The sequence below is a fragment of the Strix uralensis genome, chromosome 20, assembly GCF_047716275.1.
Source record: "Strix uralensis isolate ZFMK-TIS-50842 chromosome 20, bStrUra1, whole genome shotgun sequence".
In the NCBI taxonomy this organism is placed as follows: Eukaryota; Metazoa; Chordata; class Aves; order Strigiformes; family Strigidae; genus Strix; species Strix uralensis.
This window is the reverse complement of record NC_133991.1, coordinates 8,372,413-8,397,246: the sequence shown is the minus strand read 5'-3', so window position 1 is coordinate 8,397,246 and position 24,834 is coordinate 8,372,413. Positions and strand designations below refer to the sequence as shown.

The window sequence follows — 24,834 nt, the reverse complement described above, 5'->3', positions numbered from 1 at the left end:
GTGCTCGTCCCTCTCCGGTCTCTGCCGTGAGCCCCTCAGTGCCCGGGGCTGTAGGTACCCCACGGGCAAGTGGGGTGCAAAGGGGGGATGAGCGGTTGAAGGGAGAACCCCAAAGTGTGCAAGGGGGGGTCCCGGAGGGTGTGCCCTGCCCAGAAGCGGGGAAGGGAGGGATCAGTCACGGGTGGGTGTCCCGGGGTGCGCTCTCGGTGCGGGGGGGCAGCCCCGGTGCCCGGCCCCGGGGCGGGGGGTGGTCGCGCCCGGGCGGGGCGGGGCGGGGCGGGGCGGCGGGGTTATGTAAGGCAGCGGATTACCGGGGCCCGGGCCCGGGGCGCGGCCGGGCGGCGCCGCGATGGGAGCAACGAGCAGCGGCCCCGGGCCGGCCCCGGTGCGGCCCCCCCAGGTGCGTGCGGCGGCTCCGGGGGTGTCCCGTTCCCCACCCCCGCCGGCCCCAGGCACCCCTCCGCCCCGGGGGTCCCCGCTGACGCTGTCCCCCGGTTCCGCAGGGCCGCGCCGTGGGGTCGTGGGTGCGGGCGCTGCTGGGCCGCGCCGGGCCGGTACCGGTACCGGGGTCGGGGCTCGCCCTGGCTCCGCGGGGCCCCGCCGAGGAGCCGCCGCTGCCCGGGTGGCCGCTGCCGCAGCTCGTCTCGCTTTTCCTGCCGGAGTTCCCCGTCCGCCCCTCCGCCCGCCAGCAGCAGCTCAAGGTGCCGTCCCGGGGCCCCCCACCCTCCTACCGGGGTGCCGGTGCATCCTACCGGGGTCCCCGACCCTCCTCCCGGGGCGCCCGCGCATCCCGCCCTGGCAGTTCCTAACGGGTCCCCTCGCACCCCGTTCCGGGGTCCCTGCGCGTCCTCCCGGGGTCCCCCAGCGCCCCGAGCCTCTTCCTCCCGCGCCGTCCGTGCACCCCGTGCCGCCCTCCCGGGATCGCCGACCGTCTTACCGGCTGTCCTGGCACGCCGTGCCTGATCCCTGCGCATCCCACCGGCGGCCCCGGCCGTCCCACCGCGACCCCTTCTACCCCCGCGGGGTCCCCGTGCCCCGTGTCGGGTCTGTGTGTCCTACCGGGGTCCCCTGTGTCCTACCGGGGTCCCGTGCATCCTGTCAGCATCCACTGCCGTCCCCGTGTCCCTGTCCCCATGTGCCTCGTACTGGGTCCCCATACATCCCACTGGGGTCCCGATTGGGTCCTCCTGGTCCCCATATGTCCCCACCACCTGCCTTGGGTGCTCTGTGCCACCCCACACAGGACCCCCACACCCTGCCCGCCCCCGAGCCTGTCTCCGTGGGGTGCTCAGACCCTGCTCCGCCTCCCCCCAGATCCTGGGTTTCGTGGCCAAAGGCTCCTTCGGGACCATCCTCAAAGTGCTGGACTGCGGGCGGGAGAAGGTCTGCGCCGTGAAGGTGGGTGCTGCCTCCAGGGGCCGGTGGGTGCCCCCACCTGTCTTTGTCCCCCCCCCAACAGCCCCTCGTCCTCCCCAGGTCGTGCCTAAAGTGGAGGTGCTGCGCCGTGACACCCTCAAGCAGTGCAAGGAAGAAGTCAGCATCCAGGTTAGGGGGGGTCCAGGGGGGACCCCAACCCGCGGAGGGGTTCGGGGCAGCTGTGGGGGCAGCAGGAGGCCACCGGGGCTGCGAAGGGAGGGTGGCAGAAGTGGGGTCCCCTGTCCCCCCTGGGCCCCCCACCCTGGGGGCTGCTCACCCTCTCTGCTTTTTGTCCCCAGAGACAGGTCAGGCACCCGTTTGTCCACGGGCTGGGGGACAGCTGGCAGGGCCAGCGCCACCTCTTCATCAGTGAGTGACCATCTGCCCGCGGGCTCGCCCCGGCCCCCCCCCTGCCCGCGCACGTGTCCCCACCGCCCGCACACGTGTCCCCGCACACGTGCACGCTCCCCCCGCGCTGCCCGCTGCCCCGTGGGGATCCAGGCACTCGGCTGCCGGCTCCCACCCCACACCCACAGGACAGGGACAGGGGGACAGGGATGGGGACAAACCGCAGTGGGGCAGGGACCAGCATGGGGGGTGAATGAGGTGCCCCAGCCCTGGTAGCCTGCCTGGCCCTGGTGGCCCTGATGGCCGTGCCACCTCGGCGTCCACATAGCTTTTGTGTTCCCAGTGCCTGTGTGACCCTGGGGACTGTGTCACTGGGGTACCCATGTGGCCACCGGTGCCTGTGCCACCCTGGAGCTCACGTGGCTGTGGTGTTTGTGTGTTCCCAGTGCCCACATGGCTCTGGGGCCCATGTCACCGTGGTACGCGGTGCTCCCATGCCTATGTCACTTTAGTACGTGGTCCTGGTGCTCACATTGCCCTGGTGTTTGTGCCACCTTGGTGCCAGCGTGGTCCTGGGGCTTGTGCCACCTCGCTGCCCTTATGGCCCCAGCGCTTGCATCCCCTTGGTGCATGCCCATGGTGCCCATCTCACCTTGGTGCGTGGTCCCAATGACCCCCCTGCCCCGTGCCCATGCCACCCTGGTGCCCGTGCCCCTCACGCCAGCCCGGCCCCGTGGGGCAGCCCGTCGGTAAGGCGCGTTGTCTGTCCCGGCAGTGTGTACCTACTGCAGCACCGGAGACCTGCACGCGCTGTGGCGTGCCGCCGGGCGCTTCGCCGAGGCCACCGTCCGCCTGTTTGCCGCCGAGCTGGTGCTGGTGCTGGGTGAGTGGCCTGCCACGCCGGGGACAGACACCACTGTCCCCACTGATGGGGACCTGCAGGCAGGGTCAGCCATCTCCAGGGGTGGGCAGCTGCCTGTTGGGTGCAGTGCGGGTGGCTGCGGGCACCGTGCCGAGAGGGGACCCACCGTTCTGACAGCTCCATTTTCTCCCCAGTGTACCTCCACGACCTGGGCATCATGCACAGAGACGTGAAGGTGGGTGGCAGTGGGGCCGGGGGGCAGGAGGGTGGGGTGGGGGGTGTCTCTGAACCCCCCCAGTGCCTGTCTCATTTCAGATGGAGAACATCCTCCTGGATGAGAGAGGTAAGAGTCTAATGGCACTGGCTTGGGGATGCCCCATCCGTGGGGACATCCGACCATGGGGACACCCCACCCATGGGTCCCCACTCATTGTCTCACCCCACAGGGCACCTCAAACTCACCGACTTCGGCCTCTCCCGCCACCTACGGTGGGGCGAGCGAGCCCACACCATCTGTGGCACCCTGCAGTACATGGGTAAGGGGGCAGTGGGGGGCTGCAGTGGGGGGCACGGCCCCCCCAGGCCCTCACCCGCTCTTTCCCACAGCCCCGGAGGTGCTGAGCGGGGGGCCCTACAGCCACGCAGCCGACTGGTGGTCACTGGGAGTCCTGCTCTTCGCCCTGGCCAGTGGGGAGGTGAGGGCCACAGGTGGGGGGTGATAGGGGCACCCCATGGAGCCCCTAAATCTGCCCCCTGACCCCCCAGTTCCCTGTGGCACCGGCGGGGGACCATGTGGCCATGCTGGAGCGCGTCAAACAGAGCAGCTACGAGAGCCCACCTGCGTTCAGCTCCGCACTGGCCCGGCTGCTTGCCGAGGTAACCTTCCCGCCTGGATTTTGGGGTCCCTGCTGGCCCTCTGGGCTGGATGCTGGGGTCCCCACCATTCACTGTCCTCCCTCCATCCCCAGCTGCTGTGTCACAACCCTCTGCACCGCCTGCGCTACCTCCACCACTTCCAGAGCCACCCCTTCTTCCGCGGGGTGGCCTTTGACGCCGACCTGCTGCAGAAGGACCCGGTGGTGGTGGCAGTGGCCCCGCGCCCCCCCGAGCAGCCCCTTCCCGACCCTGTCACCTTCGCTGACTTTGACTGTGACCTCACCGCTGCTGCTGCCCCTCCGGGCCAGCCCTGGCCTGGCTGAACCACCCTGGCTGGGACCACCAACATCGCTCAGGGACATTCCCCCCAACCCCAGCAGCGGGTCGGACATTGCTGGGCTGGGTCTCCCTTACCCCACCATTGTACCTCTGCCCGCGGCAGCAATAAACCCGAGAGCCGCGGGCATCGCTGACTCCTGCGGGACCCCCGGGGGGTGTGTGGGGCTGGCGTGTGTCGTCCCCTCCTCCCTCGGGTAGGGCCGGGCTGGTTCCCCCGGGGCAGGCGCTGGGGAGGCCCCGGGGTCGGGGGGGAGCTGGGCCCGTGTGTGTCGTTCGGCCCCGCCCCGCCCCGGGCTGCGGGGTCCCCGTGCTCGGCGCTGCACACCGCCACAAAGGGCGTGGCCTCGCCCGTAGCCCCGCCCACCGCCGCGGCGAGCCCCGCCTCTAACGTGGAGTCACGTGCCGCGCGGAGCAGCCAATCAGAGCGGCGCGGCGTTTTCAAGCGAGCGGCGGCGGCGGCGCGCGGGGAGCGGTTGGAGCGGGCCCGGAGCGCGGCCATGCGGGGCGGCCAGAGCCCCGCCGTGAGTGCGGGAGGGAGGGAGGGGGCACCGCCTTGGGCAGCCGGTGGGGCGGCGGGGAGAGCCCGGGGGTGTCCGGTGCGGGGTTGCCCGGGGGTGGCTGGGGGCGGTGGATCCGGTGCGCTCCCGGTGTGTGTGTATACATATATATGTGTGTGTAAGGGGGGTGTGTGCTGCCGGTGACGCCGGCGGTGACCCCGGTGCGCCCCCTCCTCCCCAGGCGCGGCAGCGGCCCCGGCGCACCCCGCTGCAGGACCTGCGGCTGCAGCCGGGCGCCGATCGCACCAGCCTCACCCCGCTGCTCCGCCGCCTGCGGCTCAAGGTGGGTGCGGGGAGCCCGGGGGCAGGGGAACGGAAAGGGGCGCTGGGAGGTGCCGGGTCTGGGGACACTGCGGTGGGGGACCGGGGCAGTGGGAGGACAGGGTGTATCTACTGGGGTGGGGGAAATGGGGAGACTGGGGCAAACGGTTATGGGATATACATCTTTTAACACCTTTATTGATGACCTAGACGAGCGGATCGAGGGCACCCTCAGTCAGTTTGCAGAGGACACCCAGTTGGGTGGGAGTGTTGATCGGCTCGAGGGTAGGGAGGCTCTGCAGGGAGACCTGGACAGGCTGGAGCGATGGGCTGAGCCCAACTGGGGGAGTTTCACTAAGGCCAAATGCCGGGTGCTGCACTTGGGCCACAACAACCCCCAGCAGCGCTACAGGCCTGGGGAGGACTGGCTGGAGAGCTGCCAGTCAGAGAGGGACCTGGGGGGGGGTGATTGACAGCTGGCTGAACAGGAGCCAGCAGTGTGCCCAGGTGGCCAAGAAGGCCAATGGCATCCTGGCCTGTATCAGCACTAGCGTGGCCAGCAGGGACAGGGAAGGGATCTTACCCCTGTACTTGATTACTGGGTTCAGTTTTGGGCCCCTCACTCCAAAAAGGCCATTGAATGACTCGAGCGTGTCCAGAGAAGGGCAACGGAGCTGGTGCGGGGTCTGGAGCACAGGTCTGATGGGGAGCGGCTGAGGGAACTGGGGGGGTTTAGTCTGGAGAAGAGGAGGCTGAGGGGAGACCTCATGGCCCTCTACAACTCCCTGAAAGGAGGGTGCAGAGAGGGGGGATGAGCCTCTTGAGCCAAGGAACCAGCGCCAGGACAAGAGGGAATGGCCTCAAGCTGCGCCAGGGCAGGGTCAGACTGGCTCTTAGGAAGGATTTCTTTGCAGAAGGGGTTCTTGGGCGTTGGAATGGGCTGCCCAGGGCAGGGGGGGAGTCCCCATCCCTGGAGGGGTTGAAGAGTCGGGTTCACACAGCACTGAGGGATCTGGTGGAGTTGGGAACGGTCAGTGTGAGGTTCATGGTTGGACTGGAGGATCTTCAAGGTCTTTTCCAACCTAGGTGATTCTGTGGGATGCTGGGGAGAAGGGCAGGGCAGCTCTGACCCCCTCACCCCCCCCAAATGTCCTGTAGGACCATGATGGCACCAATCCAGTGTCCTGTACCCAGGAGCCCTCCAGCAGCTTCACCTCGATGCCCTGCATCCCAGGAGCCCTCCGCAGTGCTACCCTGCACCCCCTCCGCAGTGCTACCCTGCACCCCCTCCGCAGTGCTACCCTGCACCCCCCCAGCAGCACCACCCCAGAGCCCCCTGACAGTCCCGTCCCGGGGCCCAGCACCCCAGAGCCCCCCAGCATCGCCGTGCCCGTCCCGGGGCCCAGCACCCCGGAGCCCCCCAGCAGCACCGTGCCCGTCCCGGGGCCCAGCACCCCGGAGCCCCCCAGTAGCACCGTGCCCGTCCCAGGGCCCAGCACCCCGGAGCCCCCCAGCAGCACCGTGCCTGTCCCAGGGCCCAGCACCCCGGAGCCCCCCAGCAGCACCGTGCCCGTCCCTGGGCCCAGCACCCCGGAGCCCCCCAGCAGCACTGTGCCCGTCCCGGGGCCCAGCACCCCGGAGCCCCCCAGCAGCACTGTGCCCGTCCCGGGGCCCAGCACCCCGGAGCCCCCCAGCAGCACTGTGCCCGTCCCGGGGCCCAGCACCCCGGAGCCCCCCAGAAGCACCATGCCCGTTCTGGGGCCCAGCACCCCGGAGCCCCCCAGCAGCACCATCCTGGGGCCCAGCAGCACTGTGCCACCCCTCTTGTTCAGCCCCGTTCTGGGGCCCAGCATCCTGGAGCCCCCCAGTAGCACCGTGCTGGCCCCCCTGTGCAGCCCCATGCCAGGGTTGTGTACCCCGGAGCCCCCCAGCACCACCACCCCGGGACCCTCCAGCATCCTCAGCTCAGTGCCTTTCACCCCAAACTCCTCAGGCAGCACCACTCTAGCACTCTGCACCCTTGGGCCCAGTGGCAGTGCCAGCCTGGCCTCCTGCACTCCAGGGCCCCCTGGCACCAGCTCCACCCCGCAGGAAGCTCCCTTCCGTGGGTGGCGAGCGGCACCCGCCGACCTCTCCTGCAGCCCTGTGGCCTCTGAGCCCCCGGCTGTAGATGGAAGTGCTGGTTCTCTACCTTGCCAAGGCACTCCTGAGGGAGCCGAGTCCCCAGCCCCTGCTCCCCCAGAGCAGGGCCCCCCTGGACTCTCACCCATCGAGGCAAGTAGGTCAGAGACTGCTGGGCTGGAGACAGCGACCACCCCTATCCCCTCGCCCGAGGTGGCCCCGGGTGCCATATCCTGGGTGTTGCCGCTGGTGTGGCTGGAGAAAACCCTCAATGCCTCATCTCTGCTGGAGTCCCTGCGGCACAGCCTGCCCCTGCCCGTGCCCACGGCGGTCGCCGGCACCAGCGTCACCCCCGTGCCCACGGCGGTCGCCGGCACCAGCGTCACCCCCGTGCCCACGGCGGTCGCCGGCACCAGCGTCACCCCCGTGTCCACGGCGGTCGCCAGCACCAGCATCACCCCCGTGTCCACGGTGGTCGCCAGCACCAGCATCACCCCCGTGTCCACAGCGGTCGCTGGCACCTTCATGACGCCCCAGGACCTGCGGGAGAGGAGCATGAACACATCTGCAGGCAGCCCCCGCTGCGCCAAGGACAGCGCTGCCGAAACGGACTCCCTGCTCTGGCAGTAAGTGTGGGGACGTGCCTCCCCCCTGGACGGGGCTGTGGCACCCACGAGCCGTCCCTGCCCCAAGCCCTCTCTCTGTCCCCAGCTGTTCCCGGGAGCAGCTGAAGTCTCTGCCGCGGGCAGAGCTGGAAGGACGGCTGGAGAGCACCCTCATCATCATTGAAGCCCTCTCGCTCCAGCTGCGCGACTGGCAGGAGAGCCAGCACCTGCTGCCCCGCGTGGGGCCGGCTGAACAGAGGGACGCGCTCACACAGACAGACGTCACCCACCCCAGAGGGGTACGAGTCCTCACAGGGGTGGCCTTGGTGCCATGACAGTGCCTACGTGCTGCTGGTGGCATGATGGCCCTGCCTGGACTGTGGCCTGGTGGAGCGGAAGTAAAGCGGGGTTGCTGTGGCACGGTGCACGGCATCACGCGCCCGGCGCTGCTCCAGCCGCGTTATCACGCCTGGCTCAACCCGCTGAGTTTGCTGGATTTGAACCCTTTGTGCAGGGAAACATTCCTGGCACACGCAGGGGGAGGATGGGAGGTGTTGTGGCTAACCGGCTCTCGCCGGACCCCGGGGTGGAATGGGGCTGGTGTGAAGCCCCTTCTGCTCTGCTGGCATGTCCTTAGGAGGAGGAGATCTACCACAACCTCTACCTTGAGCTACGGAGGAAGATGGAGGTTCTGCAGCGGCAGCGGGGAGCAGAGCAGGACCTTCAGCGGGAGCTGGGGCTGGCTGCAGCGGGGATGGTGCGTCTGGGCTGGCTGGCATGCAATGAGTGTGCCAGGTCTCAGCCGGGCAGGGCACACATGTGCCCGGCGCTGCCTGTGCCGGCTCTGGCAGCACTGTCTGAGCGCTGGTGCCCTTGTCCCTTCCCCAGAGCGCCTGGAGCAGGCAGTGCCTCCTGTTTCGGAGCCTCGTGGATGCTGCCTTTCAGAGATTGCAGGATGAGCAGGGAGTCCTTGCCCAGGAGGTGAGTCTCTGCGCAGCCGGGCTGGCCGCCCCTTTTTCCCCAGGTTTCAGGAGACGCTGCTGCTGCTGGCACACACGGCAGCCAACGGCTATAGCTGGTGCCTCCCAGCACATCTCCTCTCGCAGCGGGAACAGGCGAGAGCTCTGGTGTTCCGGTGCCAAGCTGTGCTGGAGAAAGTGCCCGGCAAGCTGCGGAGCTGTCTGGAGGAGCGGGATGCCATGAGGCAGCGAGCGGATGAAGCCCTCCGAGCCAAGGAGGAGGTAGGAGTGTGGCTGGTGGGGCGGTTAGGGCACACTCTGCTGTCCCCATGCCTTTGATGGGGCACCCTGCATCTCTGCCTGTCTCTGGGGTGTGAAGGTCCCAGGGGAAAAGCCTGATGTGGCCCTGGAAAGCCAGAAACGCTTGTGGCCGCCCGGGGTGGCAGAAGCTCTCTGGATGAATTTTTGGCTCGGGCTGTGTCCCGCTGGGAGTGGGAGCCCTGGGCTGCAGCAGCGTGCGGGGATGGCTCCTGGAAGTTGCCCCTCGTGCGGCACGTGCCCGGAGCAGCACCCTTTCTTCGGCAGGGAGATCGCTTCCTGGAGGCCTTCCGCACCCATGCCAGCGCCCAGATCAGTGCCCGTGACCAGAGCCTGGCCTCCCAGCGGGAGCTGCGCGTGCTGCTGGTGGATGCTATCAACCAGCAGGTACTGAGCGGGTGGGCACTTCCAGCTGCCTCCCACCTGGGTCCCCAGGAGGCTGGAAGGGCACCCCCATGTCCTGAGCTTGGGTGATGCTCTGAGCCACAGTCTGCGATGGGTTTGGGCCCACCAGAGGTTTCTTGGTGCTGCTACTGGGAAGTTGCCACAAATCCGGCCTCGGGGTTGACGCTCGCCTCCCTCCACCATTGAATGTGGCTCTTTCACCACGGCAGTGCTGACCCGTTTCTGCTGCTCCACAGGCATCCCTGGCCGCCGAGGCTCAGCATTTCCGGGAATTCATAGACAGCACCTTTGAAAATCTGGAGAAGGAAAGGAGAGCCCTGGATGAGGACGTGAGTGGTGTCCCGGTTGGGGCCAGCGGCGGGCTCAGCCCCTTGCCTCCCTCCCAGCGCGGTGCAGGCTGGTGCCGCTTGGCTTTGTGCCTGTGGGCTCCAAGGCTGGCAGTGCCTTGCTAAGCTCTGCCTGATGTCACCTCCCCTCACAGCGGGAGCAGGTCAGGGCTCTGGTGTCCCGGTGCCAGGCCGTGCTGGAGAAAGTGCCCGGCAAGCTGCGGAGCTGCCTGGAGGAGCGGGATGCCATGAGGCAGCGAGTGGATGAAGCTCTTCAAGCCAAGGAGGAGGTAGGGTGGTGCCTGGGGGTGTCTGGGATGCTCCATTGCAGCCTGGCTGACCCCAAGCATGAGGTGACTTGGGGCACCCCATGGGGAAGAGCTGCCCAAAGCAAAGCCTGGAGGGCACCATGTCTCTGCAGGCGTCCTGCAAGCTGGAGGAGACCTCGGTGGCTCTGCAGGACACGCTGGCTCAGCTGGAGCAGCTGACGGTGGCCAACTCACGCCTCAGCACAGGTAGGGGTGGGTGACACGGGGGTTGGAGCTCCCCCTGTCCCCAACTGCCCCCATCCCCTCCGCCCCGCGCTGACGGCTCTGCTCCTCGCAGACCTGAGCTCCCTGATGACAAATCTGGCCAACGTGGAGCAGGAGCGGGATGGGCTGTGCCAGGAGCTGCGGGAGGTGACCGAATGCCGGGAGGTAGGAGCTGCCTGACCCTGCCTGCGCTGTCACGCGATGCCAGCCCCCACCATGGCCTCACGGGAATGCTGGCAGACGGCCAGGCGCGGGATTAGCACTCCCTCGGGGCAGCGGGGGGTGAGCGAGGTGAGGGTAGTTGACATCCCGCACGTAGCGCAGCTCTCCATCCTGCCCGGCGGCAATTCCCAGGGAGGGGGACGGGCAGCTCTCTGGGATAATTTTCCCCTGCCTGCAGGCATGGTGCTGTCCCCCAGCCTGTCCTATGTTCCTGGTAAACTGCTGGTCACCAGGGGGTTGGTCTGCTGGGGGTAAAATTGCCCCTAATTGATCTTAATGAGCCCCCTTGGGTCTCTGTCTGGGCACTCACAGCCATGTCCCCCCACCCTCTTATAGTTCCTCAATCAGGAGAACCACATGTCCCGCATGCAGTTGCTGGAGGTGGAGGCCAGGCTGAAGCTCACGCTGGACACCCTGCAGGAGCTCAGCCAGCAGTACCAGGAGCTTATGGATTCCCAGCAGCGCCTACGGTACCGACCCCGTTCACCACTTCTGCTTGAACCCCTCTATTTTTGGGAAATAGAGCCCTTCTTGAGGGTTGGGGGACACACAGAGGGACACGGCTCTGTCCCAGCCAAGCGTGGTTGCCCAGCCAGGTGGAAGAGGCTGTGGGGAAGCCCAGCAGACCCCATCTTGGGGGAAGCTGCCTAAATCTGTGGGGTTTGCACCGCCCCTGGGTCATGGTGGGAGGCAGGTGTGGGAAATGTCCCCATTCCATTGTCGAGAAGGGGGAACGCGGCTCCCACTGAGGCTGATGCCATCCCACAGGGAAGAGGAGGCTACCCTCGGCAAGGAGCTGGAGACCACCAAGGCTGAGCTCCTCGACTTGCAGCTCAAGAGGGACAAAGTCTCCTGGAGCTCTGCAGATATTGCTGAGAGCAAGATGCGGCTGCAGGAGCTCGCCGACTGCCTCAGGGCCGCTCTGCAAGAGGAGGTAGGAGCCTTGCCGTGGGGACAAGGACAAGGGGATCAGACACCTGTGGCTCTCCATGGCGTGGCTTCAAGACACCCCCCGATTGCCGGGGCGGTGCAGAGCTGTCACAAGCTGTGCTCTCCCTCCCCTCTGAAGGATGACGATGCTCCATCGAGAAGCAGATCCTGGACCCCGGCTCCGCGGACACCGGGCTGGCAAACACCCCGCCCTGCCTGGACCCCTGCCTGCCGCACGCCGGCATGCCGCACGCCGTACCGTGCTGGGGACTCCTTCGTGGGCAGTGTCCTGAAAGCGGTGTTGGGGAAAGGTGAGCTGGCACCCACTATCGGGGTGCTGGGGGGTCCCTGTATGGGGATGGGGATCGCTCCCTCCCATGCTGGGGAGGTGCACTGGTGCTGGACAAGGAGATCCCAGTGGCATTCCCATGCCCTTCCTTGTGGATCCCCCCGTTGTTCCCTTGTGGCAACTGTGGGTTTAGTCACAGCTCCTGCGAGCGACCGGGGTCTACTCTGACCCTCCCTGGGGTGGATGGGTGTGTGAGTGAGCTCTGATCGTGCTCCCTGCAGCACACAGGCCTGGGCACAGCGCCTCTGTCCTCTACTCTCGCAGATGCTGATGAAGCCACCAGAGGTGGGAGTGCATTTACCAAGGACAAACTTCCCTCTACACCAAAGCTAATAGGTACTGGGGCTGTCACCCTGCCCTGGACCCTGCTCTAAAGCTGCAGAGCTCCCTGCACGGGGGGAATGAGCAGTCATGCCTTCCTGCTTGGCTCCGTGTTCCCTGGGGCTGACATTCCCTCCGTGCCCTCCCCACAGAGCCTGAGGATGGTCTGCTGGAGAGCGTGAAGGAGCTGAGAGCCACAGTCTCCAACCTCACCATGCTGAGCTCCCGCATTGAGGATCTGGAGCAGAGCAAGTTCAAGGCACTGCAGACGGAGATGTGAGTTCAGCAGGGGCTTGTGTCGAGGGCTGGGTACAGGCACCGCTCTCCTGGGCATGGCTTCTCCTGTGGGCAGCCTGTCTGGGGTCTGTCTCTTGCCCCAGCCCTTGATTAGGCCTCTCCTGTCATGGCTAGAAGCCTTTTTCCAGCTGGCTGGGCTGGTGGGTTTGCCTCTCCCACCACAGGGCTGGTAGGATGCTCAGGAGGGGGTTTGGTAGCTGGCACCACGCTTGGCTGCGATTCCCACCTGCTCAGCATTGCTGTCCTCTCCCAGCTCTGACCTGCAGCTCCGTCTGGAGACGGTGACAGCCGAGAGCCAGGAGAAGATGGATGCCCAGGCTGCCACCATCGCCAAGTTGAACAAGGCGCTGAGGGGCAAGCTAGAGGTGAGCTGGTGCCAGAAGTGGGCCAGCACCCACCCCAGGGCAGAGCCGAACTGGGACGGGTGCTGATCTAGGACACAGAGAAATCTGGGTGACCGGCTCTGGTGATGCCCCGTGGGTGCTCCTGGCTCATCTGATCTTCTCGAACATGAGAAAGTCTGCTCCCCCCCAGGATGCTGGGGTTGGCCAGGGCCAGGCACTGCCTGACACTGTTTCTTCCCCCCCCGCCCCAACCCCCAGAACGAGAAGGAGCTGCAGGACGTGGTGAAACAGCAGGAAGAGAGGATGCTGCAACTCATCGACAAGAGTGGGGAAGTCACGGTTTGTGATGGGGGCCTGGCTGGGCTGCACGCCTGGGTGCTGCCGGCCACAGGACCCCTCTCGGCATCTCCTTTCCCCCTGCAGAGGCTGAACGGAGAGGTCTCCCAGCTCAAGCGCTCGCTCCAGCGTGCTGAAACAGAGGCCAAGGTGCTGTGGGAGGAGATGCGGGGGCAGGAGCCCAAGGTGGACACTGTCTACATCCAGGAGCGAGTCCTGCTGCGGCAGGAGGTGAGGCTGGGGGGGCTGCTGGGGCTGAGGGCAACTTCTGTCACCACCCCTCCCTAGACAGGGGACCTCTCCAGACCTTGTTCCTCGAGTAGGGAATCAGCGGGATGCCAGGGCTGAGCCCCCCACCCCAGGGCTTTTGCCCCACAGTGATCTCTCAGCGGCACTCACTCTTTTTGCAGGTGGACAAACTGCGGCTGATGCTCCTGGAGAAAGAGGATGAGAATCTTTTGCTCTCTGACAAGTACCGGGAGCAGGTATGGGGAAGCCCGAGGGGCTGCCCTGACTCTAGTCCCCTCTCCCTCCTGGGCCACTCCCTGCCCAATTTTGGGGCAGACTCCTGACAGGCATCTCCCACTGCAGGTCCAAGGGCTGGAGATGAGGCTCCATCACACCCAGAAAGTGCTGAGGACCCACGAGGAGATGCAGGAGAAGATGAAAGAGGTGAGGTTTGTGGTTCTTCGCTCTTACCCTTGCTGTGACTGCAGCAACCCTCATCCCAAACACTGTCACTAACGCTGCTGCTGTCCCCAGGTCCTGTTGGCCGTCCCTGACCTGGCAGCGGGCTGCCAAGAGTTCCACAGCCTGCTGCGGTACTTGGGCCAGAAGCCAGCCTCTGGCAGTAAGGAAGCTGCTGAGCCGCTCTAGCCCGTAGCGTGAAACCTTCCTCCTCTTAATGTTGTAATGGTTTATTGAATAAAGTTTTGTTGGCTTTTACCCTTCCTGGTGCGTGGATGCAGGAAGCTCCCGGTGCCCTGGGTGGGGACAACTTGTCCAGCCTGCACTGGCTGTTTCTGCTCTATCCCAGGGCTACGGGCACAGTTCCCTGCCCCCCCCCCCAGGGCCTCTCCTTCTTGGCGGGGGGTACAGACCCCCCCAGCCAGCGCTTCTCTCAACAAGGCTTCCACCCTACGCTGCCGGCAGCAGCCAGCATGCCTGGGCTGACCTAGCTTCCCTCACGGAGCTGCTGCTCCTCCTGCCCTAGATTTTCTCTGTGCTCCCCTCCTGTGTCCCGCTGGGGAGGGTATCAAGGGCCAGATCCTGCACCCCCTCACAGGGCTGTGGGCTACACGCCTGGTGTGTGGGGATGGTTCCCCCTCCCAGCATGGCTCGGGCATGCAGCATCCTGCCAGGCGCTGGGAGTTCTGCCAGCTCCTGCTCCCAGCTCTCCCTTGGCCCCCCGCTGCTGCATGGAGGGGGGGGCATCCCTCAGGGGCTCCCCTGCTCCCAGCACAGCTCCAGCTTCACCTCCCTCCTTCCCTGCTAGAGCATCTCCTGTGGGATCCCCCTCCCGGTGTTCCCGACCCCAAGGATGCTCCCCGCTGTCGTGGGGGCCATGCAGCACCTCCCTCCCCTGGCATGGCCCAAAATAGCTGCGTTCAAACAAGTGTTCTGGTTTTTAATGGCCTGTTTCTTCTGCCCGCGGGGGGGGATCACCTTCCCCTGCCCTCTGCTGCAGCCCTGTCACCCTGTGCGGGATGGGTGTTGTGACACCCTGGGGTGCCAGCAACTTTATTTACCCCCGCACCCAGGAAATGGAGGTGTTTAGGGTTTGCACCTCTATTTACTGGGTGTGTGGGTGGCTCATGGGGAAGCAGCATTTGCTGCTCCCTGGCATCGCTTCCCTCCCTGCTATGGCCGTAACCCTGCTGGCAGGGGGTTGGATATGGCCCCCCAAGATGTGAGGTGGGCAGTGGGGCCCCAGGCTCTGGGATGTGGGGGGAGATGTGTTCCCCTCCCTGGATTAGGGCCCTGCGGGGCGGCTGAGCCCTCCTTTTAGGGCAGGGATTCAGCAGAACACGGCCCTGGCAGCCAGCCCCGTGGGGTGAGCAGGGACACTGCTATTGTCCCTGCGCCGGCTGCAGGCAGCTTTTCGGGGGGGGCTGGTCTCGCTGGGGGAGCCCCCACCCTGTCCCAGGGGCCTGGAGCTCTGTGCTGTTGGGGCTTGGTTCCTGCTAGCAGAAGTGGCACAGCAACAGTGGGGGCGGCACGGTGATCCCCAGCCTGGGGGTGGCACAGGGGGGTCCCTGGCCCAAAGGTGATGAGGGGAAGGTCCCTGCCTGTAGCTGGCAGTGGTAATAGGGGGGGACAGTGGGGTCCCCGGCGGTGGTAAGGATGGGGGGGGGGGCAGGGAAAGTCCCTACCCATAACCAAGAAGGGCACAGCAAGGTGGGGGGCACAGAGGGGTCTCCAGCAGCAACAGTGGGTGGCACAGTGGGGTGCCTGGGTGGCATGGGGGTCCCTGCCCATGATAGGGGGTGACTCAGCTGGGTCCCTGACCGGGGAGGGGGGCATAGAGGGGTCCCCACCAGCAGCAGGGGGTTGCAAGGGGGTGGCACAGCGGGGTCCCCCACCCCGGGGTTATGGCTCTGGGGACCCCACCGGCGGCAGGGGTTGTCGCCGGCGCGGGACAGGGGGGGTGCGGGGGGGCGGTGTGCGTGCGACGGCGGCGGGGGGGGCGGAGCGGTCCGGGGGGGCTGGTCCTGCCGGGTGCCGCCCCGCCGGTCACGTAGCTCTGCGGCACCGCAGCCCCATTTACCGCGGGGCCGGAGCGCACAGCCCGCAGTCCGCGCCCGCCGCCGCCCGCCCTGCACGGTAAGGGGGAGCCGGGAGGCCGGAGGCGAGAGGATTGGGGGGGGGGAGGCAGCCGGGGGTGCAGCCGAGGGACCCCGACGGCGGGAGCCGGCAACCCCACCGAGGCTCCGGGGTGTCTCCGTGGCGGCGCCGCCGGCATCCCGGGGGTCGGGCAGGGGTGGGGGGGCTCCGGGACAGAGGGAGCCCCGGGCATGGGGGTGTTGGGTGGGTGGGGGGAGCCTGGAGATACCCCCTAAGCTGGCGCAGCCCGAGCCCGGGCAGTTGCGGCCGGGGGATCGCTGCCCCGGGGGGGAGCACCGGCTCCCGGGGCATCACCGACCCCGCGACGGCGCTATCCCCGGGGTATCGCCATCCCCCGGATACCGCAAACCCCGGGTACCCCCAGTCCCGGGTAGTGCCGCCCCTGGGGTCTCTCCCTCCCCAGGTACCGCCGTACCCGGGGTATTTCCTTCCCCCCGGTATTCCCAATCCCCGGGCTATCGCCATCCCCCGTGGACCTCCCCCTCGGGGTATCCCCGGCCCCGGGGTGTCTCCATCCCCCCGGGCCCTGCCCCGGCCCCCCGCGGAGCTGCGCTCCCTCAAGATGGCTGGGCTGGGGGCGGGCGAGCAGGCAGCAAAATGGCTGGGAGCTCCCCGGCATCCTCCACGAGGCCCTGCCCGTCCCGAGGTGAGGGCAGCTGCCTGCTTATGCAACGCGCCCGCCCCGTTGACCGGCAGGTCCAGGGGTTCCAGCCCCGGGGGGGTCCCCGATCACCCCAGGTTCTGGGTGCGTGGCGGATGGGTGGGCCGCCCCGCCGGTGTGTGACTCAGCCACCGTCTGCTCGCAGCCACCATGACGCACCAATACCCCGCGCTGACGGCCGAGCAGAAGAAGGAGCTGTCGGACATCGCGCTGCGCATCGTGGCCCCGGGCAAGGGCATCCTGGCCGCTGATGAGTCCGTAGGTCAGTGCAGGGGGGGGATCTGTCCCGCCACCCATTTTCCCCACGCCTGAGGGTGACGAGGGTGCCGGGTGCCCGCAGGGAGCATGGCGAAGCGCCTCAACCAGATCGGGGTGGAAAACACGGAGGAGAACCGCCGGCTGTACCGTCAGATCCTCTTCAGCGCCGACAGCCGGGTGAAGAAATGCATCGGGGGCGTCATCTTCTTCCACGAGACCATGTACCAGAAGGCTGACGATGGCACCCCCTTCGTCCAGATGATCAAGGACAAGGGCATCGTTGTGGGCATCAAGGTGTGAAGGGTGTTTGTTGGGTTTGTGGGGTGCTGAGGGTGCTCGGAGGGTGCTGGTGGGGCTCAGCACCGCCCTCCCCTTCTCACCGTAGGTGGATAAGGGTGTCGTGCCGCTGGCAGGAACAGATGGCGAGACCACCACACAGGGTAGGTGCAGCGAGTAGAGGCGGGGGGGGCTGTGCAGTCTGGGGCTGCGGGGCTGACGCGCTGCCTGGCAGGTCTGGATGGGCTGTCGGAGCGCTGTGCCCAGTACAAGAAGGATGGGGCCGACTTTGCCAAGTGGCGCTGCGTGCTGAAAATCAGTGACAACACCCCCTCCGCGCTCGCCATCATGGAGAACGCCAACGTCCTGGCCCGCTACGCCAGCATCTGCCAGCAGGTACGTGTCTGTGGCCGGGCATCGCCCCATGGGGTGGGCACTGACCCATAGGATGGTTGTTGACTGAAGAGGCCAGGTATTGCCCCACAGGGATGGACACAGATCCATGGGGCTCAGCATTGCCCCCGTGCCTGGGTATCACCCCGTGGGGCTGGGCATCAAGGCATGGGCTGGGTAACACCTCACGTGGATGGGCATTGACCCCTGGGACCAGACATTGAGCCCCAGGACCAGGCATTTCTCTGTGGGGTGGGTATCACCCATAGGGCCAGGCATCAATCTATGGGGCTGGGCATCACCCCACAAACATGGGCATTGCTCCATGGGGCCAAGAATTGACCTTCCCAGGTTGGGCATCACCCCATGGGGCTGGGCATCACCTCATGGGGCCAGGCATCACCCCACTGGGATGGGCATCACTGGCAAGGGAGGACATTGAACTTTGGGGTGGAGCATCACCCCCTAGGTCCAGGCATTGGCCCACATTGCCATGGGGCCAGGGCGATGCCCAGGGACATCCCCGTGGTGACATCTGCCTGGTGTTTGCAGAATGGCATCGTGCCCATCGTGGAGCCAGAGATCCTGCCTGATGGTGAGCACGACCTTAAGCGGTGCCAGTATGTGACGGAGAAGGTGAGTGGTGGGGCGGGCAGCAGGGCGGGCACCGTGCCATGCTGTGCCGTGCCGTGCCGGGGGACTCCACGCTGCCTGTCCTCCCCAGGTGCTGGCAGCTGTCTACAAGGCACTGAGCGACCACCACGTCTACCTGGAGGGGACCCTGCTGAAGCCCAACATGGTGACCCCCGGGCACTCCTGCCCCACCAAGTACAGCCCTGAGGAGATCGCCATGGCCACTGTCACTGCCCTGCGTCGCACCGTACCCCCAGCCGTGCCAGGTACCAGCACCAGGACGTGGCGGGGACCAGGAGGGGGATGCCCTGTGGACCTTCCGGTGCCATAACCTTGCTCTCTGCAGGTGTCACCTTCCTGTCTGGGGGACAGAGTGAGGAGGAGGCTTCCATCAACCTCAACGCCATCAACACGTGCCCGCTGATGCGGCCATGGGCCCTCACCTTCTCCTACGGGCGGGCGCTGCAGGCGTCGGCGCTCAGCGCCTGGCGCGGGCAGCGGGACAACGCCACCGCCGCCACTGAGGAGTTCGTCAAGCGCGCAGAGGTGATGGGGATGGCTCCCGCAAGGGAGGGGTCCTGAGGGCTGTGTCCCATGGGTTGGTGGGGACACTGAGGGCTCTGTCCCCATGGGAGCAGGCGCACTGATGACTGTGCCCCTTGGGGTGGGGGATGCCGAGGGCCATGTCCCGTGGGGTGACAGGAGACACCAAGGGCTGTGCCCCACAGGACGAGGGATGCCAAGGACCATGGTCCCCACGGAGGGGACAGAGTACTGTCTCCATGGGGGACAGTGAGGGCTGTGTCCCCACAGGGAAATGGGGAATGCCAAGGGCCAGGTCCCTGTGGGATGGGCCATGCCCTGAGGGTGACATGGGACATTGAGAACTGTGTCCCTGTGGGAAGAGAGGTGCCAAAAGCCGTGTCCCGTGGCGTGATGCGGAACACCAAGGGTTGTGTCCAGTGAGATGGGGGACACCGAGGGCTCTGTCCCCATGGGAGGGGGGTGCCAAGGGCTGTGTTGTTGCAGGGGTACAGGGGACGCCAAGAACCGTGTCCCCATGATCTAGGGAGACCCTGAAGGCTGTGTCCCCAGGGGCTGGGGGACCCCGAGGGCCATACCCCAGTGGGGCCACTGACATTTCTTTTCCCCGCAGGTGAACGGGCTGGCTGCGCTGGGCAAGTACGAGGGCAGCGGGGACGACTCGGGGGCCGCCGGGCAGTCCCTCTACGTGGCCAACCACGCCTACTGAGCCCTGGCCGGGCACCCCACCGGCCCCGGCCCCCTCCCCGCCACTGCTCACACCCCGCTTCCACCCCAGCCACCCAGGGGAGCCGCCACGCGGGGAGGGGAAGGGGAACGCGCCCCGCGGGCCGGCCCCACGCCGCCGTGTCCGCAGATGAAGTGGGGGGCCTGGGTTACCTGGCCCCGGAAGGGAGCCACCTGGGTGCCCCTTTGGTGGGGGGCTCTGGCCAGGCTGTTGAGGGGGGGAGGCCCGGCCGCGTGGGGGGCAGGAGGGGAGGCCTGGGGGTGCCCCTGCCCTGCCGTAGCTTCGCAGTCCTGGTCGCTGCCGCCCTTGGGGCGCCTGTGTTGTGTTCGCCATGTGCACCCCATGTACCAAATAGCCTAACAACGAATAAACGGTAGAGACAGCGCTGTGCCGCCTCCTCCTTCGCCGCCGGGCACCGGCGTGCTGCCTCATCCTGGGCTGCGCCGTCCCTCTGCCCGCTCTGGGCGTGCTCACCCATGCACTGAGCTGTGCCTGGTCTCAGCCCACCCACACCCCTCGGGAGCTCTGGGAGCCAGGGTGGGGGGTGGCTGGGCTCTCCCTGAGGGCCATCGGGCGCGTGAGAAGCCCCTGGGGAGCCCCCATTCCCCACCACAAGCCGTTTTCACACACCACCCCCCCCCCACTTCCAGCCGCGCTGCTCGGCCCGCACGGCGGCACCGCATGTCCCTCCGCGGCACTCGTAGAGGCCGTGAAGCCAAGGCCCGCCTCCTCGGGGCCGATACCGCGCTTTGATAGGTGCTGCTGCCCGCCCGTCCGCGCCGCCGCGCTGCGGACTCCACGCCTATTGGTTGTCCTGAGGACTGGGAGCTCTGAGTGGCTGGGCAGGGGATAGGCCCCGCCCCCTCGGCCGGGACGGGAAGTGAAGATGGCGGCAGCGGCGGCGATAGCGGCGGATGAAGCAGGTATCGGTAGTCCCCGGGGGTCGCTCGCTGTCCCCTAGCCCCCGCCCCCGGGCGCCCGGTCCCCGCCCCGTCCCCGGTGCTGAGCGCTGTCCCCGCAGAGCGGGCGCGGGGCCGGCGGGCCGCCCTGTCTTTCGCGGCCATTGCCGTGGTGCTGGGGCTGCCGCTGTGGTGGAGGACGACCGAGACCTACCGCGCTGCCCTGCCCTACGCGGACATCGACGGGCTGGGCCAGCTGCCGGTGAGCACCGGGAGTGGGGCCGGGGGCAGCGGGGCCGGGGGCGCGGCGGCCCGGCCTGACGCCTCTGCTCAGTTCCAGCTGGCGGTGCCCGTCGCTGTGGTCTTCGCCCCGGGGGCGGTGCCCGGGGACCTGCCGAAGCCGCTGCCGTTCAGGGACGTGCAGGAGATGGAGATTTCCGTGAACCGTGAGAGACCCCTTCGGTTGTCCCTGCCCCTTCTGTCCCTTTTGGGTGGCCTCGTTCGTCCCTGGGTGGGGTCCCTGGGAGTCCGCGGCTTCTCTCCCCGGGAGGTTGGCACCGGCCATCAGCCCGGAGCTCCCCGCACCCCAGAGCTGCGTTCACCAGCATCACCCTGCCCGGAGCTGGCAGCAGAGGGGAGCAGAGGGGACAGTGAAGTCCCCAGGGTGCCACAGGGAAGAGACACCAGGTCCCCTCCCCAGGGATCGGGGTGACGGCAGCCCTTGGAGGGTGGGGGATGCGCCCTGGGTGGCATGGGGCTGTCCTGCCTGCCAGCGCGGCCCAGTTGAGGCCACATGCCATGGTGGGTCACGCAGCTGAGGTGCCCAAAGGACCTTGGGGCATATGTCTGCCCAGGGCTGTCCCTTGTGCCTCAGCACCCGGCTCCTCTGAAGGTCTCGGGGGCTGGGATTAGTGGGTTCACTCAAGCTTTGTCCCCTGGCAGTGAGAACCAGCATCACGTCCCGCTACGAGATGGTCTATCGCAGCACCACGGCTCAGGAGGAGGCAGCGCTGGATGTGGCTACTGCACAAGGTACCGGGATGAGGGACTGGGGGAACTCCGTGGGGGAGCAGCCTCTTCTTTCTGAGGCTGGTTGAGCAGAGGACTCAGATTTCTTGTGTCTCAGGGTGGGACGGGGATCGGAGTGAAATTCCCAACCCTGCTTAATGCCTCCACCTTCCCCAGAGGCTGACGCCGCTCTGCGCCCGCTGCAGGATGCCTCGTTGGGTGCTCTGACCATGTATGTGGTCCCCGAAACCTCATCTCTGCTGCCTCAGGTAGGGAGCAGCACCCTGCGGTGCCAGCCTCTGTGTGCTGCACCCCTCGAAGGTGCCCTGGGGGGAGGGATCCGTCCCCAGGCTGTCACAGGTTCTCTGGCGTGTTGGTGGGAGCCAGCCCTGCTCCTGGCCCTCACCCCTGCCTCTTCCCCAGGGCATCAGTGTCTATGTGGGGAAGCACCGCGGTGCCCTAGTAAGGGCTGGGGGGGGCCTGGCCGCCCTCCGCACCCGCCTCCGGCAGCTGACGCAGGTGATGTCCTTCACGACCAGCTCCATCGCTGCCGCCCTCTCGGACCGTGTGCCTGATGGCCAGCTCGGCCCTGATGCCCGGCGGCACTTGAAATCCAGTCTGGGTACGGACGTGCGCCCCAGCCCCGTTCCCTGGTGTGGGGAAGGCCCTCTGTCTCTGGGGAGAGATGCTGTTCCTGCTGTACTTGTAACATCCTGGATGTCTTCTGGGGTAACAGACCCTGGGGTCTTCCCTTTGCTCTTGGAGTTGCTCTAGGCCAGGATCTGTGCTCTCATTCCTGTGTGTTGGGGCACTGGTGCATAACCCCGCATCAGGGAGGGCCAGGGACGAGGGGGTCAGGTCCTGCCGCTTTTGGGAGCTCTGTCATGGCCACGTGCCCAACCTTGGCATCAACAGGCAATGGCCGTGGCAGTGCCTCACAGGCTGTGGGCCCTCGGCAGGGTACGAGATCACCTTCAGCCTGCTGAACCCCGACCCCAAGTCCCACGTCGTGGACTGGGACATCGAGGATGCCGTGGACCGCTACGTGCAGCCCGTCTTGGACAAACTGAGCCTGGTGGCCAACTTCTCTGTTGACTCGCAGGTGAGGGCTGGGAGAGGCGATGGGCAGAGCCCAGCCCTGGGCCTTGCCAGGTGTCCTGGAATGCGCTTCTCTGCCAGCAACGTCTTTGTCGTGTGCCTGCAGATCCTGTACTATGCCGTCCTAGGAGTGACACCACGCTTTGACAAGGAGTCCTCCAGCTTCCTCCTGAGCGCTCACAGCCTCCCACATGTCATCAACCCTGTGGAGGCCCGGCTGGGTGAGTACTGTGCTCTTCACCTGGCTCTCGTGGGGCTGGGTTCTGCTGAGGGAGGGGGGACAGCTGTGCCTATGGCCTGTGCCCCTTCCCTCCCCGCATCACTGTGCCCTGCTGGCCCCGGATGGGAGCGAGGGTGATGGAGATCTGCCAGGATGGCAGTTCTGCTCGGGGCTTGCTGTGGAAGGAGGAGCCAAGCTGTGCTCTGCCCCAGGGCTGCACTGCCCCTGCCAGCCAGGGGAGTTCTTTGACTCTGTCCCGCTGCAGGCTCCAGTGCTGCCTCACTCTACCCTGTGCTGAACTTCCTGCTGTACGTGCCAGAGCGCTCCCACTCCCCTCTCTACATCCAGGACAAGGATGGAGCCCCAGTGAGCACCAATGCCTTCCACAGCCCCCGCTGGGGTGGCATCATGGTATGGGGCCGTGGGGGTGCTGGCAGTGCTCAGACAAGACGGTGTCTCCCCATCCCCAGTGAGTGCTGGTGGCTCTGCCAGCTCCAGGGCTCCGGCTGTGCCTCGCTGACACACTGTCCTGCAGGTTTACAATGTTGAAGCCTCTGCTTCCCCTCAAGCCTCCCTCCCGCTGCACGTGGATGTGGACATGGTGCGGGTAATGGAAGTTTTCCTCGCCCAGCTCCGGTGAGGATGTGCTCTTCGCTCCCTGGGCCTCTGTGTGCTCTCCTGGCACATGTGGAAATTGGTGGGGTCAGAGCAGGCTGTACCCATGCAGCTCGTTTGCTCCTCTGTGGGCTCTGGGAGGCTGAGGGTGGCTTTTTGTGGCCTTGGAGGTGCTGACCACTGGCCAACACTGCTCTCTGGCCAGGGGTGCTGCTGTGTCTCCCATCTCCTGAGGCGGGAGGTTTGTCTTGTCCTGCCCCTTGTGCAGGAGGCCATCAGGTGTGGGTTGAGCCCTGCCAAGACTGAATACACCAGGGAAATGGACGAGCAGGGAGTGCACGTGGGACTGCAGGCTTGTGATGTGGGCTGGCACCTTCCCCTCTACTCCCAGGTTACTCTTTGGGTTATCTTGGGAAGAGCTGCCCCCCGAATTCCTGCTGGAGAGCCCAGGGAGCGAGGGGCTGGCCGACTGGGAGCTGGACCGCCTGCTGTGGGCTCACACCGTGGAGAACATCGCCACTGTGTCCACCACCTTGACCTCGCTGGCCCAGCTCCTGGACAAGATCGGGAACATTGTCATCAAAGATGATGTTGCCTCTGAGGTAGGGCTGGGGCATCCTGAGGTGGGGAGCGGAGGGGGCCATGTGTTGCTGTCCCTGTGCAGATCATGAGCTCCGGGGTGGTGCTGTGAGTGAGGCCCCCAGGATTGTTCCTGTGTTTCTCCCTGGCCAGGGACTGACCGTTGGTGTTGTTCCCACACAGGTGTACCGAGCGGTAGCCTCGGCGCAGAGCGCCATGGCCAAGCTGGCCACGGGCCATCTGCACTCGGCTTTCCAGGCCAGCAAGGAGGCAGTCACCTCCTCGGAGCGGGCCTTCTTTGACCCGTCCCTCCTCCATCTTCTCTACTTCCCTGATGACCAGAAATTTGCCATCTACATCCCACTCTTCCTGCCCATGGCCGTCCCCATTCTCCTCTCCTTGGCCAAGATTGTCCGGGAGACCAGGCAGTGTAAGAAGGAGCCCACCAAGATGGACTGAGCCCCTCACGATGGTGCCCTGCCTTGGGGCTGTCCCCACCTCCTGGGGGGTGTTGTCACGGACCCATGGCCCAAGAAGGGGCCTCAGAACAGTGTCAGGGCCAGGCCTGGCAGCTTGGCATGGGTCTGCTTGGGCCAAGGTGCAGGAGTGGGAAGAGAGGCTGCTCTGAGGGGTGGGAGATGCTCTCAATCTGGGACCTGAGCCAGAGATCAGAGAGGAGGGAGGGGGCTCCCTCTGTGCACCCCCTGGCCCTGCACTGTGTTCAGAACAAGCTGCTCTATAAATAAAGAAAAAACCCCGGTTGTGCGGGGTGTGTGTGACCCTCCTCTCCCGCTCTGCCGTTAGCCCTCTGCATGGGTGTCTGTTGCCCTACCTTCCCCTGGCCCAGCTTGCCTCCCCCTGCACCCCCTTATTGCTTTTTTGGGGTCTGGCTCTTGTCTTAGGGATATTTAGCCCAAAGCACTTGTGGGGATGTTACGGGGTTCAACTGTTGCGGGTGGGTAGTTCTTAATGGGGGGTCTCTTGCTGATGGGTATTGGGGCAGAGCCTCCTGGGGGGGCAGTTACATCTTACTGGGGTCCAGCTCCATTCACTATGGGCTCTGGGGAGGTGGTTATGGGGCCCCCCCACCCCATTCTGGGTGTGTTCTCAGGGGTAGGTGGAGGGTTTCTCCCCCCAACACCCGCGGTTTTTTTTTTTTGGGGAGGGGGCTGTTTGCCCAGAGACTCCTGGGCTCTGACCCCCATGATGTGGGGGTTTGGCGGGGGAAGTGCTGTCTCCTCCCGTGAAGGGGTTTGGCCTGAGCCCCTCGGAGCAGGCAGCGGGGCCGTGCCCCCGCCTCCCCGGTGCTGGGCCGGGCGGGGGGCGGGCCGCGGGGCGGGGATGCCCCTCCCGGT

The 24,834-nt window shown here is 66.4% G+C and overlaps 4 protein-coding genes across 5 annotated transcripts; all 4 read left to right on the top strand.

Moving 5' to 3' along the window:
* Positions 1-309: 309 nt before the first annotated feature.
* Positions 310-3,993, top strand: RSKR (ribosomal protein S6 kinase related). Its single transcript, XM_074889831.1, has 12 exons — positions 310-400; positions 504-701; positions 1,315-1,398; positions 1,477-1,545; positions 1,716-1,785; positions 2,540-2,647; positions 2,821-2,861; positions 2,942-2,969; positions 3,073-3,162; positions 3,233-3,321; positions 3,392-3,502; positions 3,595-3,993. Exons 1-12 carry the CDS (start codon positions 350-352, stop codon positions 3,823-3,825), a joined length of 1,170 nt encoding a protein of 389 aa, XP_074745932.1. The 5' UTR covers positions 310-349; the 3' UTR covers positions 3,826-3,993.
* A 1,981-nt stretch (positions 3,994-5,974) lies between these two features.
* SPAG5 (sperm associated antigen 5) lies at positions 5,975-13,670 on the top strand. Its single transcript, XM_074890309.1, has 21 exons — positions 5,975-7,406; positions 7,492-7,684; positions 8,023-8,142; positions 8,274-8,366; positions 8,492-8,626; positions 8,930-9,049; positions 9,304-9,396; positions 9,549-9,683; positions 9,815-9,908; positions 10,000-10,091; positions 10,485-10,618; positions 10,917-11,082; positions 11,218-11,389; positions 11,692-11,763; positions 11,901-12,024; positions 12,299-12,410; positions 12,648-12,728; positions 12,813-12,956; positions 13,136-13,210; positions 13,317-13,397; positions 13,488-13,670. The coding sequence occupies exons 1-21, from the start codon at positions 6,406-6,408 to the stop codon at positions 13,599-13,601; spliced, it is 3,351 nt and encodes a 1,116-aa protein (XP_074746410.1). The 5' UTR covers positions 5,975-6,405; the 3' UTR covers positions 13,602-13,670.
* A 1,727-nt stretch (positions 13,671-15,397) lies between these two features.
* Positions 15,398-19,446, top strand: ALDOC (aldolase, fructose-bisphosphate C). Its single transcript, XM_074890230.1, has 9 exons — positions 15,398-15,548; positions 16,376-16,492; positions 16,571-16,782; positions 16,874-16,928; positions 17,000-17,160; positions 17,710-17,793; positions 17,882-18,056; positions 18,137-18,336; positions 18,947-19,446. The coding sequence occupies exons 2-9, from the start codon at positions 16,381-16,383 to the stop codon at positions 19,040-19,042; spliced, it is 1,095 nt and encodes a 364-aa protein (XP_074746331.1). The 5' UTR covers positions 15,398-15,548; positions 16,376-16,380; the 3' UTR covers positions 19,043-19,446.
* Positions 19,447-19,920: 474 nt separating this feature from the next.
* PIGS (phosphatidylinositol glycan anchor biosynthesis class S) lies at positions 19,921-24,258 on the top strand. Of its 2 annotated transcripts, XM_074890583.1 has the most exons (12): positions 19,928-19,983; positions 20,082-20,221; positions 20,294-20,405; positions 20,902-20,991; positions 21,145-21,236; positions 21,391-21,589; positions 21,927-22,069; positions 22,172-22,286; positions 22,551-22,696; positions 22,821-22,921; positions 23,292-23,502; positions 23,663-24,258. In XM_074890583.1, the coding sequence occupies exons 1-12, from the start codon at positions 19,947-19,949 to the stop codon at positions 23,936-23,938; spliced, it is 1,662 nt and encodes a 553-aa protein (XP_074746684.1). In that variant the 5' UTR covers positions 19,928-19,946; the 3' UTR covers positions 23,939-24,258. The 2 variants fall into 2 exon arrangements, with proteins under 2 accessions (XP_074746685.1, XP_074746684.1); XM_074890584.1 differs by lacking the exon at positions 20,082-20,221 and having other exon boundaries at positions 19,921-19,983.
* Positions 24,259-24,834: the final 576 nt, after the last annotated feature.